Consider the following 14,951-nt stretch of genomic DNA (forward strand, 5'->3'; position numbering starts at 1 on the left):
CAAGTTATTTATGGGCCTCTGGCCCCTTTGTAAATCGAAAAAAAAAAAAAAGAGACAATTTATTTATTATTTACAAAATATTTTGCATAATATTTTTTACATATACCGATAAACATTTCTATTTTTTGTCTTATTAGTTGAAAATAACTTTTAAAGTATCTAATATCATTAGAAACTTTAGTTAACATATTATCTTTTATATAAAAATATTATACATGTATATTATGAGTAAGTATTTTTAATAATTTATTTGTTATACAATTTGAAATTGTATACACTTAAAATAATATTTTTTTGAAGTACCGATGTTATCTAGAATTAGGACAGAAATTATTTTTTATATAAAAAAATAAGTAGTGTATTAACTGCATATTAATATTTGAGGTGATTTATAGTATTTGTGGACGTTTAGAGTTGTCCTGACACAATTTACAGACGTATTGTATAGGTGTCAATTATTGCTCAACACGTAAGAGGCGTGGTGCTTTTTTTTGTCAGAGATTTTGGTTACTTTTTCAGAGATTATGTGCACCTTTTCAGACTCCTTTTAATCTCTTTTTCAACACGCGAGTTGTGCCTACCTGCATGCAGGAGATAGATGTGTGTTCAGGAATAAGTGATGCAGTAATGATTTGGCCTTTAAATTCGGCATAGACAAAACTTGCTTCACTCGTTGAAGTGAGAAATAAAGAAAGAATAGGGAGATTTCCAATCAATATTGCTAGACTGCTGCCTTTATTGATTCATAGTAATCGAATATTATCTCTACACTGTCGCTCCTAACAATATGCCTTCGTAAATTACTGAAGAAAAAGTATCACGCATCTCCAGTCTCTCCTTCCATGATGACAAAAACAATTGACACAATATTTTGGTTCACATATTATGCAACTGCAACTAAAAGGGTACCTTTATATTTTTGTAAAGACGTGTGCCGTCAACCTGAAGTCCTGAACTAGAGGCTTGCAATGTCGGAACGCTCTAATATATAGATTGAAACTCCAGAATATTCGGTAAAGTGCCCTGACACCGTCCAACTCTTCACTCTCGTTATATAGGAATAGTGTTTCTATTTGGACAACTGAGCCAGACATCTTCTGAATCATTACCGTGCATCACATTAGCAAATCTTGGTAAAAATCTTCCCAATCATCGAAGAATTTTTTGATCAATTTCTGCTTTTTCAACTAAGCCTTCCGGTAATCAATATTGTAATTGAACCTGGACAGAACTTCCGTAATTATAGATTTCACCTTCAGAAATGGAGCGATTTCAACCAATGGCCTTATAGTCTCTGCAATCATGTCTGAGTGCAATTTGGAGTGATCTTGTGAATCATTTTCATCGTGCACGTGTGCCTCCCGTTATATCTCCGTATTTCTCAACAATTTTTCTTCCGTATCAAGCAAGATTGAATAGACCAATCGCACCCACGACCATATGTCTTGCATTTTACATACAATGTATGTGACTCAAACTCATACACAATGTAATCGACTCCTCTAAAGATAGTGTAACTCCTAATTGCCGCAACAACCGATTATTGAAACTGTATTCCATTTCGATCCTGAACTCCCCATCTTTAAGAACAACAACACCTACAGAGAAAAATATATTACTCACTCCTCACGTACCTATATTCATATATTCAGATAATTTCAATGCATACATAGCGTCAAGGTCCAAGCTACACATAAAAGGTGGAACATCGAAGGACTGACTGACTGCGGATGGAATTATTATGTTTTTCACAACTGCCTCACCTCTCCCATCACCATCCTCATTCTCGCCACAGGCTCCGTAGTTAGATTCAAAGTCTTTTTTGTTATTACTGTTCTTTCGTCACTTTAGTTTTATCATCTTTTATGTCTAGGTCATGTTGAATTCCATCCGCACCTATATGTTCAAACTCAACATACAACTTAATTTTTGACTATTGCATTTGGGTTTGTTAGTGAATATGAAACATATGTTGCGTACTTACTTCGTCAATGATAGGCACAATATCAAACTATATGACTACGTTTGTTTATAAGTATAGAATATTAAAACATAAAATTATGTTCGACAGATGAGCTAGGGGTGTTCATGGATCGGATCCGATCTACATATTCGCGATATTTATCCGAATCCGAATCAAAAATTGAAGATATGGATTCGGTCCGCACACTAATAGGATCAGGTTGCAGATTTTGTATAAATATCCGCATATTCAATCTACAAAAATGAGTAAATAAATAAGTAAATATTTTGTTATGTTTTATTTTAACTAATAATTATCATATTATTTTGTAATAAAAATAAATTTTAAAAAAATTTATATTTTATAGATATATCTAATATTAGATTCAATTTGCAAATATATAGATCAAATACAAATTTAAAAACTATAGATATTGAATCCGATCCAATTCGATCCCGTACACCTCTAGATGAGACATTATGACTAAATATATTGAATTAATATTCTTTTCGTGGATAATATTTTTCGGATACTATTTTATTAGCGGTTAGATTTTTTGAATACTGAATTGGTATTAATTTCCACATGGGGTGTAAATCTAGGGAATAGGAATACAGGAAAGTGTAGTGATTTACGGATTAAGTGACGTGGCATGGAGCATTGCATAAACTAAAACAACCCGTCTCAGTATAATAATTTAAACACGCGCGATAAAATAAGAAACAAACGTTTTGACTATGCGTGAGACATAGGGAATAGCATAAAATAGGTTAAACCCTCAACTCTTCTCCACTCTCCACTTAGTTACTTTCACTCACACTCTTAACCTAACATCCCCAACACGTCGTCGTTTTACGCCTCCTATTTCTCAAACTCAATGTCGGCCACTGGTGGCGCCGCTATATCCGGCGGAAACCGCACCCGGAATCGCCACCTCGGAGATAATCGATTCTACAGCCCCCCGCCCCTCCGCAAACACAGGGAGAAGCAGCACCACCCCAACCACCAGTACCACCACCACCACGACCCGCCGCAGAGGTCCTCGCTTTCCAGAACCTCGTCGGAGAACAGGCCCGGCTCCTCCTCCGATTGCTCGATTTCTTCGCGCGCTACATCTGACATCTCCAATTTGGATCGCTTCTTGGAGTACACCACTCCCCTTGTTCCCGCCCAATATCTCCCCAAGGTTCTCATCAATTCAATCCTTTTCTTCATCCTGCAACGATTTTTCTTTTTTAATTTTGATATTCATATCACTCTTTGCTTTTCGCATGACCGATGAGGTGAATTTTCTCTATTTGTAGGGAAGTAGGAGCAATGGACCCTACTAGTGATTTTTTTTTTTTTAAGAAAAAAAGGGATCTTGAGTTAATCAATGCTTCGTTTATAGATGAATGCTACCAATGTTTTTTATAATTTATGCCTTGCTTTGAGATTTTCCTTAAATTGAGCTATTGCAAAGAAGGTGGCGTATATATATAATTAGAATGCCCTTGCTATTCAAGATAGCTTCGGTTGTTTGGGTTTGTTTCAAAGGGCAATTTGGCTTATTTGGGTGGAAACTTTCTTTTTCTTTTGGGAATCAACAGACAAGCTCTAAGAAGTGGAAGCCAACGGAGGCCGAGTTACATCCATACTTTGTGCTTGGGGACTTGTGGGAATCTTTTAAGGAATGGAGTGCATATGGGGCGGGTGTACCTCTGATGTTGAATGGGAGTGAATCCGTGACGCAGTATTACAATGTTTCCTTGTCTGCCATTCAGCTCTACATTGACCCATCAAAACCTTCTTCACGGTTAAGGTCAGTGTGCCACTGCAAACAAGCTAGTTCTAACTGTAGAAACTCAAACCACTGGCCAATTTCTCATTATTTAATATATTCTGATGCAATTTTCCTTATTTTGCTCTTTTTCAATTTGTTATTATTCATTGGAGGGTTGTACTTGTAATCCTCTCTTACAAGGGAAGACATAAAAATTAGGATTATGTATCTAAATAGCAATCACACTAAGATTGTCTTTAGTAGCTTGATGCTTAGCCTCCTCTGAGTAGAACTTACAATAATTGAGTGTGATAGTACTTAGCTTTATAAAGTTATGTTGATTAATGCATGACTGTTGCTGGTGGTGAAGAGGCCAAGACCAAATTTTCTTTTTTCTCTACGGATTGAAGAATGACAGAGTTCAGAGATTATGCCCCCGTGATACATGATACCCCTTCCATATTAGTTTTGCTCTAGTTTATCTATTCTTAATATGCTCCAGCTGATCACTGCATGTGTGGGGATGACAATACAATAAGAGCAACTAAGTCTTGTCCCACTAGGTGGGATTAGTTACAATAATCAAACAACATCTTGGTATTCGATCTAAATGTTAATAGTTTTATGTATGGTTTTTCTAGGTCTCCCTATAGTTCTAACTATTAAGCTATATGTTGAACTATTATTTTAACACTCTTTCTTACTAGGAGGGCCTCTACAGGTCTTCTCCATTTATGTTGAAACCATATAAGGCAAGATTTTAACATCTTCTCAATGCTAGGTGCTATTCCCAAGTCTCTCTCTCTATAGTGCACTCATTTTTTATCCAATCATGCTTAGGTGTAGTTAGCTATCATTGATCTTGTCTTAGCTACTGGCATGGTATTGAATATTGATAACTTTCTCTCAGTAACTGCATGATGAATGATAACAGTTTGGTGCAAGCATGATGATGGACTAACTAGCTAAAGAACTCAAATTCCTTAGCCTTGCTGAAAGTCTGAAAACTGATATGGATGAAACATCTATATGAGAAACATTAGCTGACCACAATAATAAAGTGGCTACCATGATCTGCCCTCCTTTGTCATATGATGCTACTAAATTATCTTGAGCTAGTTGTTTTAGGGTCACACCAATACACCATCACAGCTAAACTTGATTTACTTACCTCATGTTACACATATTAGCTGAATCAAGTGGAACATTGCGCGTGTTCCCTCTGTCTGCTACCCACCTTAAGTTCTATTAAATAATAAATACTGTCAATTGTGCATTTGTTGCTTATAGACTTCTTGTTGCCTACTAGGAGGACTATTCATATTTTTTCCTGCAAGTTCTAGATGACATTGAGTATGATACATATTTATCTTATATCTGTTATGATAAAAAAGATATAGTCACCCATTTACTAGGAGTTCAGATATAGGAGACCACCTAGTTATTTTACCTTTTTCCATTTCTCAGTCTTATTTTGAAATGAATGTAGCCTAGAACCTGGTCCTTTTACAGGAGGCCTGTTTACCATTTCAACTGAAGTTGATTAGCTAACCACTTTGTTTAGTGTGTCAATAACATAGTGTTCTTCTCAATTTTATTTTATTTCAGGAAGCCTAGTCAAGAAAGTGATTCTGAATCAGCAAGAGAGACAAGCAGTGATAGCAGCAGTGGTTATTGTCATGAACGAGGAACAAATAGCATCCCTAACATTAGGAATCATCTTAACATATCAGATGCCAACAATCATGGTCTGGAAAGGGTGTCAGGAAGTATGCCTTTTGTGAGTTCATCTAGTGATGAGACTCAGAGCTGCAACCCACCTGGTCAGAAAATATTTGAATACTTTGAGCGTGAGACACCTTATAATCGTGCTCCATTAGCAGACAAGGCAAGACATTTTCCTTTGGTAAAATACCACATTGGGACTTTTTCTTTTAAAGTCTAACAAATCCTCATATTGTTTGACTCAGATTTCTGATCTTGCACGTCACTTTCCAGAGTTAAAGACATACTGGAGCTGTGATCTCTCACCTGCTAGTTGGGTTTCACTGGCTTGGTATGTTTTTTCTATTCTTATTGGTTTTCAAATTGTTGTGGGTGGATAATTCATGTTATAATTGTTAATTTTGAAAGGAATATTTTCTGTTTCTGTTATGAAGGTATCCAATATATAGAATACCTACTGGTCCAACGCTACAGAGCCTGAGTGCCTGCTTCCTGACCTACCATTCCCTGTCGACGGCTTTGCAGAGTATGCCTTGCTATCTTTGTTAAGCTTTTATATGTGCAAAATGTATGTGAAGGGACATCAATCTTACTTGCTTAACCTTTGAATCAGGTCCAAATACTGATGGGCTTCATATCCATTATTCAAGAGGTAGGGACATATCATCAAAGTTATCCCTGCCAATCTTTGGGCTTGCTTTTCACAAGTTCAAAGTTTCTGTCTGGGATCCTGAGGGGGTTTCCGAATGTCAGAAAGCCAATTCTCTGATGCAATCTGCCGAAAACTGGCTCAGGCGATTGCGTATTGAACATCCTGATTATAATTACTTTATTACCCGTTGTACATATCTGAGATGAGCAAAGATATAATTTTTTCTTACCTTGTTTTTTATTTCAAAAACAGAAGCTGCCCAGCTCCTGCCTAATATACTGTGTTGTCCATTAATTGAACAGTTATTTTTCCGGAAGGCTATACATAAACTTTAGGATCACTTGTTTTCCTAAAATAGTACAGAAGGGTTTGTGCCTCTTTAAGTATTTCAGGAAAAGAGTAGGCATTGAAATTTATACGTTCTTCATTTGAGGATGGTCTACTTTTGTAGTTCTGTTCTTCACAGGATGTCAAGTCTTTTTAACCAAGATTTTCTTCTTTTTTGTGGCTTGTCTAGATCATAGGGTAAAGAGCCAAAGTCTATGTAAAAGAACTTATTTCACTTATTGTTGTCTAGCATATGCGATACATGTTGATTCCCAGTATACAAATCCTTGTGTTAAGATCAGATGTTACACTAACAAGCTGCTTCTTCCTAATGTTTGTCGTTTAATGTTGGATAGAAGGTTAACCGCAAATTAAAAGCTGAATTTGAAACGGGCGATGTACAAAGTAATGTATTGTAAAATGGCAAATTGGCAACTATTTGGGTTGGGACTCGAAATTGTCACTCATCTAAGAATCCATGCTTGTTTGCGGATATTTCATTCACAATGGCCATTGGCCAAGAGGAAGCAGCACAGGTGACAATCAAAAATCAAAATACTATTAATTGCATTTATATGAACAATTGCCGATAAGTCTAGTTACATTATGGACACATTCAATCCTTCTGCTACATATTCACTCTATCAATGAGCATAAACCCCCTCCCTCAATAACGTCAGAACTAGCTACAATTTCATTGGTAAGTTATTATCAAGAATAGCAGACATCAGTAACCTCTGAACGAACTCAAACCTTGGATCTTTCTCTGCTAGATGGTTGTCCAATGGTTGCAACGGTTCAGGTTCCCTGAACAGCATAAGGAAAGAAACAGCTGTGAAGGACGATCTTGACAGTAAGACTAAACATTGTCATATCAACCTGAGATTCCAAGCACGAAAATCCTTTGATCAAACATAAAATACCGACATTCCTACCTTTCCAAGAAATCGTCTTCTAAACTTTGCATTTCGATAGCTTCCAATGGAGAAGGTTGTACTTGTGCACTGCATTGTTCGTCAGCTAAAACTCGGGTGGAAATAAATGATGAGAGCAAAGGATCAAGCTCAGAGGGAGCTATGCATGAAAAATCTCTTAATAGGTGTTTCCGTATTTCTTCATCCAGTTCTTGTCTCGATGTAGGATTCGGGCCTCCAGTTCTGTACCTTCTTTTGCGCTGCACGTAATTTCTGGTCAAGGAGAAACTTGTAAAAACCACACCAATTATCCATCACATCTAGCAAGAAAAAGAATAGTAGTTGGAATGAAATATACCATATCAAAATATATCCCCGGATTAATGTGGCTGGTGCAATTAAATAAGAGTGGATCCAATTCAGCAGCAGGTGAAAACTAAAAATAACCAAAAAATGGAAAGAATCCCAGCTTCTAAAGGATATTTTCAGAAGATCTCCATGTTCTTTAGCAATATGACCGACAAGTTCCATCCCAAACGAGTCTTCACAAATTGGACAGTCCTGAAAACATAAGCTGTGAAATTTCAACGAGGAACATGAATGTGACTACCCTAAATTACCTAGACAATAATAATGATCCCAACTTAAGTGGATAAACATGATTAAAAACGAATCCAATTTGCATGGACCGATGACATAATTATTTCATATGGAAACTTTTTCAAAAATAAGTTGATTGATGTAATCTAAAAAATTAACAGTTATAAACAATTCATTTCCGTTTTGATTATCACAGTCAAAACTCCTACCTACAAATGCTACAGTTCCATACTTCCACTCCATTCGTAATTAAAAGACCGCCATAGCAATTCATAAAAGAAGAAAGTAAAAAACGCTAAAGAACTGGAAGGAACATCAAAGTTTCAGAATAACACCATGATCATTATTAAAACAAGAAACAACAAATTGAAAAGGAGCTGCACACGTACAAGAAATTATTATGATTACAAAAATAACAATAATAACGGCAAAGGACATCGGAATTAGAACTGAAAGAAAGAAAGAAAGAAAGAAAGAGAAGAGAAGAGAAGAGAAAGAAGTGAATACCCCATTGGTGAGATGCCGGGGATGCTGATCATGAATGTGGTAGCTAAGTGCATCGGCGTCGTGAATTTCGCCGCAAAAAGGGCACATAAACTCCTGCTTCGGCCTCAAATCATCATCCACCGATTTCTCACCGAGGACCAGATCTGCGAGCAGATCTGCAACACAATGCGATCATTGACTGATACAATGAAGAAACGACGAAAACAAAAGAAGGAAAAAGAGCTAAGAAAGAAGAGAGAACCGGCAAGAGATTGAACATCAGTGCTGCTGAAAGTAAAGGAAGGATCGGGTTCCATTCTTGAATTCTATTCAGTTCAGTTCAGTGTTCAGACACACTGGTAAGTAAAACCCTAACTACCTCAGCGAAGAGAAGAGAATGCAGAACGCCACGTGTCTCTCACATTTCCGAATCACACTTGAGAATTCTTAACTAACTGCCTCTCAGGCTCTTACCGTTCAGCTTGAGGAGACACCCGCCAATTTTCCCAGGAAAATATTTTGAATACTTATAATTTGAATGGCATATTTTCCAATAAGCTCTCGTAGCTCAGTTGGTTAGAGCACCCGTTTAGTAAGCGAGAGGTCTTGAGTTCGACTCTCAACGAGAGCAAGTTTTCAAATTTTTAATAGGCCTCTGTTGAGGTCCTTCATTGGTCTTTTTTTTTTTTTTTTTTTGGCAATCAAAGGACCCAGCCCAATATCCTTTGTGAGGTCCAAAAAAGAAACGAACAAAGCTGTTGAGATAGTGCATGTGACCTTTTACATTTACCGATTTACCCTTTGCAAGACATGGTCCAATTATTTTGGCTTGCTTTCTTCCTTTTCGTTTTTGGACTTTCATTTCATCAATCATATTATCATGAGGAGATAGAATTGAACCCTATGATTGTTCCTCCTGGATTGACACATATAGAAGGATGATGTAATATTCGTTAGCTAAAAGGATATGTTATTCTAATCATGATGAGGGAAAAGCAAATGTGGACATTAATATAACAAACGTCAAAGAATAAATTTCAAAGATAAAAGTGAGCGACAATTACAGCATAAATCCATTTTCATTTTCTTTCGTTATCTTCAAATCCAAAAGATAATGGTAGCACAAGAAGGTAAGCAAGGATGAATAACAAACATGTCAGGCGATGGTTATGGTTTGCACCACGTGCACTGGATCATCAATACGTGTTGTACGAAAAGCGCTAACACACTGCAAGCTACTTGTTCACTTTGAGATGCTACGTACTTAGCTAGCTTTATGGGAAAAAAAAATGTTGCCGATTCATGATCTTGATTTATGTATATCAAATTAAATTATATGAAATTAGAACCAAATTGGGTTGATCTAGTGGTTAGCTCACTAACCCGTTTAAGTAAGTGTCGCGGGTTCGCAACAGATTAATCTTTAGAACAAAATAAAAATATCATCATCTAAATAAAATAAATTAAATAATATATATTTATACACAAATATATTATAATTAATTTTTTTATATATACAGCAAAATGCGAAACCAATCTCCCCGGGGCGCATAGTTGCTGCTGAATTGAATGTTCTTCTTGATTAATTTATAGATATGCTATAGAGGGTATGAAAGATAACAATAATGAGTTACATGTAATAATACTGCTTCTATAAAAAATTTAAACAGATAGAAATAAACAATGACTAATTATGCCTGTAACAAAGAAAACCAAGCTTAGTAAAGTGGACAACCTTAGCTTTTATGAAGAATTGAAGATGCAACTTTGTCGGTGGACTAATATGTTTGCCTTATTAGACGACTCATAGTTGTATAGATAGGCGTCACGTTTTTGGTGTTGAAGAACCATTTAGTCATGACTATTCTTATTTGCTAATTAAAAAAGAGAAGAATACTTACATAGGGGTTTATTTAATTTAGGGACTGGGGGGGTTCAAATAATTCAAAGGACCACCACCACATGCATGTTTACCTTGTTAGCTTTGTATTGTGAATTTTAAGAGCAAGCACCACTCACAGAATCATTATTATTGTGTGTTTGATTCGTACAAATGAAACGTTGGCATCACACATGTCAACTCATGAATAATGACGAAGGAAACCATCTCCTTTCTTGTCAACGAGACCTTTCCTCTTTTCTTAATTAGTTAGCCTCCCACTTCAACTCTTTTGACCCGTCTCCATACACACACATGACCAATAGAGAGTTAACAAAAATTATTATTTTTGTCTAATAATAAGTTCATAATATTTAAAAATATAAATATATAATTAAGTTATTAAACTAAAAAATTAAATTGATAATTAAAAATATTATTTAAAAATAATAAATTTTATTGGCTCCTAAAAATTTATATATATAACATTATTTTTATAAAATAATCTCTAAATTATAGAAGAAAATTAAGGTATGTGTATGCATATGCATATTAGAAAGAGGATTACTGTTAAAATATTATTATTATATTCAATAATATGATGTCATAATTGTATTTTTATTCTCTTATAAAAGGGTAATACAAAAAAAAGTGTAAATAGGCTACGCTTTTTAAATGTAGCTTAAAAAAAGTATTGTTGAATGGGTATTTTTATTTAGTGTGTGTACTTTTTTTTAGGGGTTGGTTAGATTTTAAGTCGAGTCCACAAAATAATATATATATACTAGCTTATTTAAAAAAAAAAAACATTCGTTATTAAGCAACATAAAATAAGGATAGAATAAAGATAGAATAAGGACTAACATTTTTCCTCACAAATTAGTAGCAACATAAAATAAGTGAAGAAATTCTATCATTTATTAAGCAGTCATTAATTCCTCACTAAATAAACTTTTGATTAGTGACTCAATTGCGACCAATTACTTCTAACATTTTCTCAGTTAGCATTGGATTTGTTATAACTCTGCGACAGATTTCCAACGAGATTTGCGAGTAATTTGCTACAAAATAGGTAGGATATAGCTTTTGCTTTGCGACAATATTGCAGTTGGCAAGTCTCTCGCTAAATTAAACTTGCGACAACTTAGCGATAAATGTATTTCGCCTGCTAATCAGCAACTTGAAATCAGCGAAAGAAGTGTGTCAGTTGTTAAACGGTCGCAAATTTCTCGCTACTTAGGTCCTAGTCGCTCAATATCTATATTTTCACTTTAGCGACTAATTAGCAAGGAACACTTCTATAGCTGAATGTTTATCCGTTACGACGAGTTAGCGACGACTGTTTTCTGTCGCTACCCTAATTTTGAATTTTACAATATTATGCGACAAATTAGCGAGAAACTAGTTGCTCGCTAAAAATAAAAACTTTGGTGATAAATTAGCTAGGAAATTGTCAATCGCAAAATTCATTTCAAGTCTTTGTGACGGATTAGTTAGTAATATTGTTCCTCACTAATTAGCCTTTTCCCACAAAGTTTATTTAGTGACGAACTAGTGTGTGAATTGTTTCTCGCTAATTGTATATCAAACACTTGTGACAGAATTGTGACAATAATATCCCTCGCAACTTTACTTTTATTCGATTGAACTCTCAAGTGACTGATTTGCTACAACATTGTCACTCGCTAATTATTTTGTGACAAATTAGCGAAAAAAATTTTCTGCTCTTATTTTAGCTACAGAACTCAATTTGCGAGAAACAAATTTACTCGTAAATCTCTCACTAATTAGTCGTTATTCTCAAGTTCGGATATTTTTTGACCGTTCATTAAGTTTGTCGTTAGTGCGTCGCTAATTTCTCGCTAGTTAATAATGAATTAATGACAAAAAAATTTCTCACAAAAATTTGTCGCTAATCTATTAAATTCTTGTAATGATATTGAAAAAACAAAAAATAATCAACTTAATTAATCCGTCTAAATTTATTTTATTTAATTTTTATTTATAGTAGAATATATTAAATAAAAAATAATAAATTTTAATAATTTTTTACTAATATTTTTTGTTATTAAATATTTTTGTATAATATCTAACTTCCAATATGTATGTGCATGTACAACTTATTGTGACGGATAATTGAATGCAAATTAATTTAGTGGGAACACGGAGAGATAAAAATTTTCACATTAAGGGTATTGTATTATATTAATATATATGCCCGGTATGAATATGTCAATAAATTAATTCCACTGTATTACATGTTCAATTATTGCATAGCATCAAGCTCCGGACACCAATCTGATCTTCACGATTTCTAAGCTATGATTACTTACGAAAGCAACCTGTCATATATAAATATAGAATAAAATGATAAATAACAGAATAAACTCCTAAAAATGTATGATTTGGACAAATTAATTTCTAAAAAAATTAACAAAATTTTTTATGATAATAAATATAAATAAATTAATTTAAATTAATTAATTTTTTTATCTTATTCATATAAAAACTATTTTAGAAATAATATATTTATATTTTTTTTTATAAAAAAAAAATTATTTATTTTTATAAAAAAAATTTATTAATTTTAAAAAAAAAATTAATTTGTTAAAAATATTTGTTTTTAAAAATTTATTTATCATTTTACTCGTAAATATATAAAATCCAAACGTTTGGCATAACATACATAATTCATTGTATATATATCTTGCTAAACTAAAAATTCATCAATAACTTTCTAGAATTATCTGCCTTATTTTAGCTAGTGGAAATCTACCTCAAGAACAATAACAAAATCTGAACAATTGAGATATCATTAGATTAAATTAAATAAAACGAAACAAATTAAATTAAAGAAAATTTATTCCAATCCATCCATTATTAAATATGGAAGCATTATTAAGAGGAAGATAGAGAAGAGGACAAGTGGTATGTTGTGTTGGATGAAAGTAGAGTTAGTAGGGGCGGTGCTATGCTGCATTGCCTGGAAAAGGACGTCTACTAGACCGCACGTACGTTACTCTGGGGCCCAACTCTTGCGCGTTGGCCTAGCTGGGCTTCAAAATGTTGGACTAGTCGAGCCTAGGCCCATAAAATGATTACGTGTCACTTTGGATTCCGGGCCCAACATATCCTTCAACACGTCACCTCCACCAATTACATGCACCGGGCCAATCTCATTTAGAGATCTCATTGTATATGATAACGTTTTAGAAATTTAAATTTGTTATTGTGTTTGAAAATTAGAGACTAAAATTAAAATTTTAATTTTTTAAATATTTTTAAAAAATAAAATATAAAAGATTAAAATTTTTTAAAATAAAAATAAAAATTTTAATAATATTTTTTTAAAAATATTTTTATTTAATTTTTTAAATTATCTTAAATTAAACATAATAACATAACTCAGTCTAATATATTTTGTATCAAATACAATATAAAAATTTAATTTAATCTCTATTTCAGTTTCTACTTTTTTTAATTGCAGTTTTTCAATCTTTATTTTTTTCCCAAATACAATCTAAGGGTAGTTATTTTCATTTTTGTTACGTTTGACAAACACAAGTCTTTATTAATTGTTGTGAAAGTTTATTAATTAACTTTATTTGTGTAACGATATTTTATGGTAATAAGATTTCTAAATATCAAAATTTAAGAAAAAAACATAAAAATCAAGCTCTTGTTTTATAAGTATGTTTTCTAGCTCCATGGTGGATAAACTCAAAACTCAAAAGTGCAAATGTGCATTCTGAGGAAGGGCATGTACAGTACGAAGAGCGTGGGGTCTCAATCTCATTCCTTAGTTGTAAGATAACTGGATCATTCAGCATGCAAATTTATTAATTTTTCTTTTGAAAAAAAAAAGAAGAAAAAAGAAAGGGTGTAAATGAATGAATGATGCAACTGGGAACTGAACTAATTATTTCATATACAACCATACGAAATACATATTGTAATTATAATATAATATTTGTTGGACTATGTTAAAAAAAATTATTATTATATGGGATCCACTTATACGGTCCGACAGTTAAACTTAGCTTAAACCCTATCTTTCAGTCAACGGATAATAGTTTGGGTTTATAACATTGCAAATAAACTCATCATCAACTTTACTACATTTTTTTTTGCCAAACGAGTAATAGCTCAAATAGCATAGTCTTTCCATACTCAATTAAGAGGTCGTGGATTCGAATCTTCTATCTTTGATAAAAAAAAAAAAAAAAAACTTTACTATATTTTTATCTTACATGGATAGATTTGGTATTTATTATTAGAATTAATAATTAATATTTATTATTACTATTTCAAGCACTCATGGTTAGATTGATTGCAGTAATATTAGAGTAACAACATTAATTTATGATCAATAAATATTATTATTTTAATTAAAATTTAATTAATAATAATTTATATTTATATTTACAAAAATTTTATATAAAAAATATATAATTTATATTTATATTTATTTTCTAAAATTTATATATATAAATAAATATAATTTATACATAATATTTTTTAAAATTTATACGCATAAATTAATAAAATTTATTTATTAAAAATATTTAATATTTATACAAATCAAATAATAATAAAAAATATTAACAATTACTTATTTAAAAGTTTCTCCTACGATAAGAGTT

The 14,951-nt window shown here is 33.0% G+C and overlaps 2 protein-coding genes and 1 non-coding gene across 4 annotated transcripts; 2 read left to right on the top strand and 1 right to left on the bottom strand.

Moving 5' to 3' along the window:
• The first annotated feature begins 2,660 nt into the window (after positions 1 to 2,660).
• LOC107638936 (heat shock protein, putative (DUF789)) lies at positions 2,661 to 6,457 on the top strand. Of its 2 annotated transcripts, none has more exons than XM_016342336.3 (6): positions 2,661 to 3,149; positions 3,553 to 3,764; positions 5,334 to 5,613; positions 5,696 to 5,781; positions 5,885 to 5,976; positions 6,064 to 6,457. In XM_016342336.3, the coding sequence occupies exons 1-6, from the start codon at positions 2,841 to 2,843 to the stop codon at positions 6,306 to 6,308; spliced, it is 1,224 nt and encodes a 407-aa protein (XP_016197822.1). In that variant the 5' UTR covers positions 2,661 to 2,840; the 3' UTR covers positions 6,309 to 6,457. The 2 variants fall into 2 exon arrangements, with proteins under 2 accessions (XP_016197822.1, XP_088358200.1); XM_088502074.1 differs by having other exon boundaries at positions 2,697 to 3,149; positions 3,268 to 3,764.
• A 547-nt stretch (positions 6,458 to 7,004) lies between these two features.
• Positions 7,005 to 9,068, bottom strand: LOC107620079 (protein DEHYDRATION-INDUCED 19-like). The gene is made up of 5 exons (XM_021105189.2): positions 8,692 to 9,068; positions 8,451 to 8,605; positions 7,827 to 7,904; positions 7,365 to 7,609; positions 7,005 to 7,236 (listed from the first exon to the last, which is right to left on the bottom strand). The coding sequence occupies exons 1-5, from the start codon at positions 8,744 to 8,746 to the stop codon at positions 7,116 to 7,118; spliced, it is 654 nt and encodes a 217-aa protein (XP_020960848.1). The 5' UTR covers positions 8,747 to 9,068; the 3' UTR covers positions 7,005 to 7,115.
• Positions 8,987 to 9,060, top strand: TRNAT-AGU (transfer RNA threonine (anticodon AGU)). Its single transcript has one exon. It is a non-coding gene; the product is annotated as a tRNA-Thr (tRNA).
• Positions 9,069 to 14,951: the final 5,883 nt, after the last annotated feature.

The sequence above is a fragment of the Arachis ipaensis genome, chromosome B1 (genome assembly GCF_059453495.1).
Source record: "Arachis ipaensis isolate K30076 ecotype BB chromosome B1, ASM5945349v1, whole genome shotgun sequence".
NCBI classification, from domain to species: domain Eukaryota; kingdom Viridiplantae; phylum Streptophyta; class Magnoliopsida; order Fabales; family Fabaceae; genus Arachis; species Arachis ipaensis.

Bases quoted from the DNA above. Each gene is read 5' to 3' on its own strand.
- LOC107638936 (XM_016342336.3), top strand. From the start codon at position 2,841: ATGTCGGCCACTGGTGGCGCCGCTATATCCGGCGGAAACCGCACCCGG. The intron at 3,765-5,333 runs GTCAGTGTGCCA...ATTTTATTTCAG, and splicing joins AAACCTTCTTCACGGTTAAG to GAAGCCTAGTCAAGAAAGTG. The intron at 5,614-5,695 runs GCAAGACATTTT...TGTTTGACTCAG, and splicing joins GTGCTCCATTAGCAGACAAG to ATTTCTGATCTTGCACGTCA.
- LOC107620079 (XM_021105189.2), bottom strand. From the start codon at position 8,746: ATGGAACCCGATCCTTCCTTTACTTTCAGCAGCACTGATGTTCAATCT. The intron at 7,905-8,450 runs GTATTCACTTCT...TTATGTTTTCAG, and splicing joins CCCGGCATCTCACCAATGGG to GACTGTCCAATTTGTGAAGA. The intron at 7,610-7,826 runs ATATCCTTTAGA...ACCAGAAATTAC, and splicing joins AACATGGAGATCTTCTGAAA to GTGCAGCGCAAAAGAAGGTA.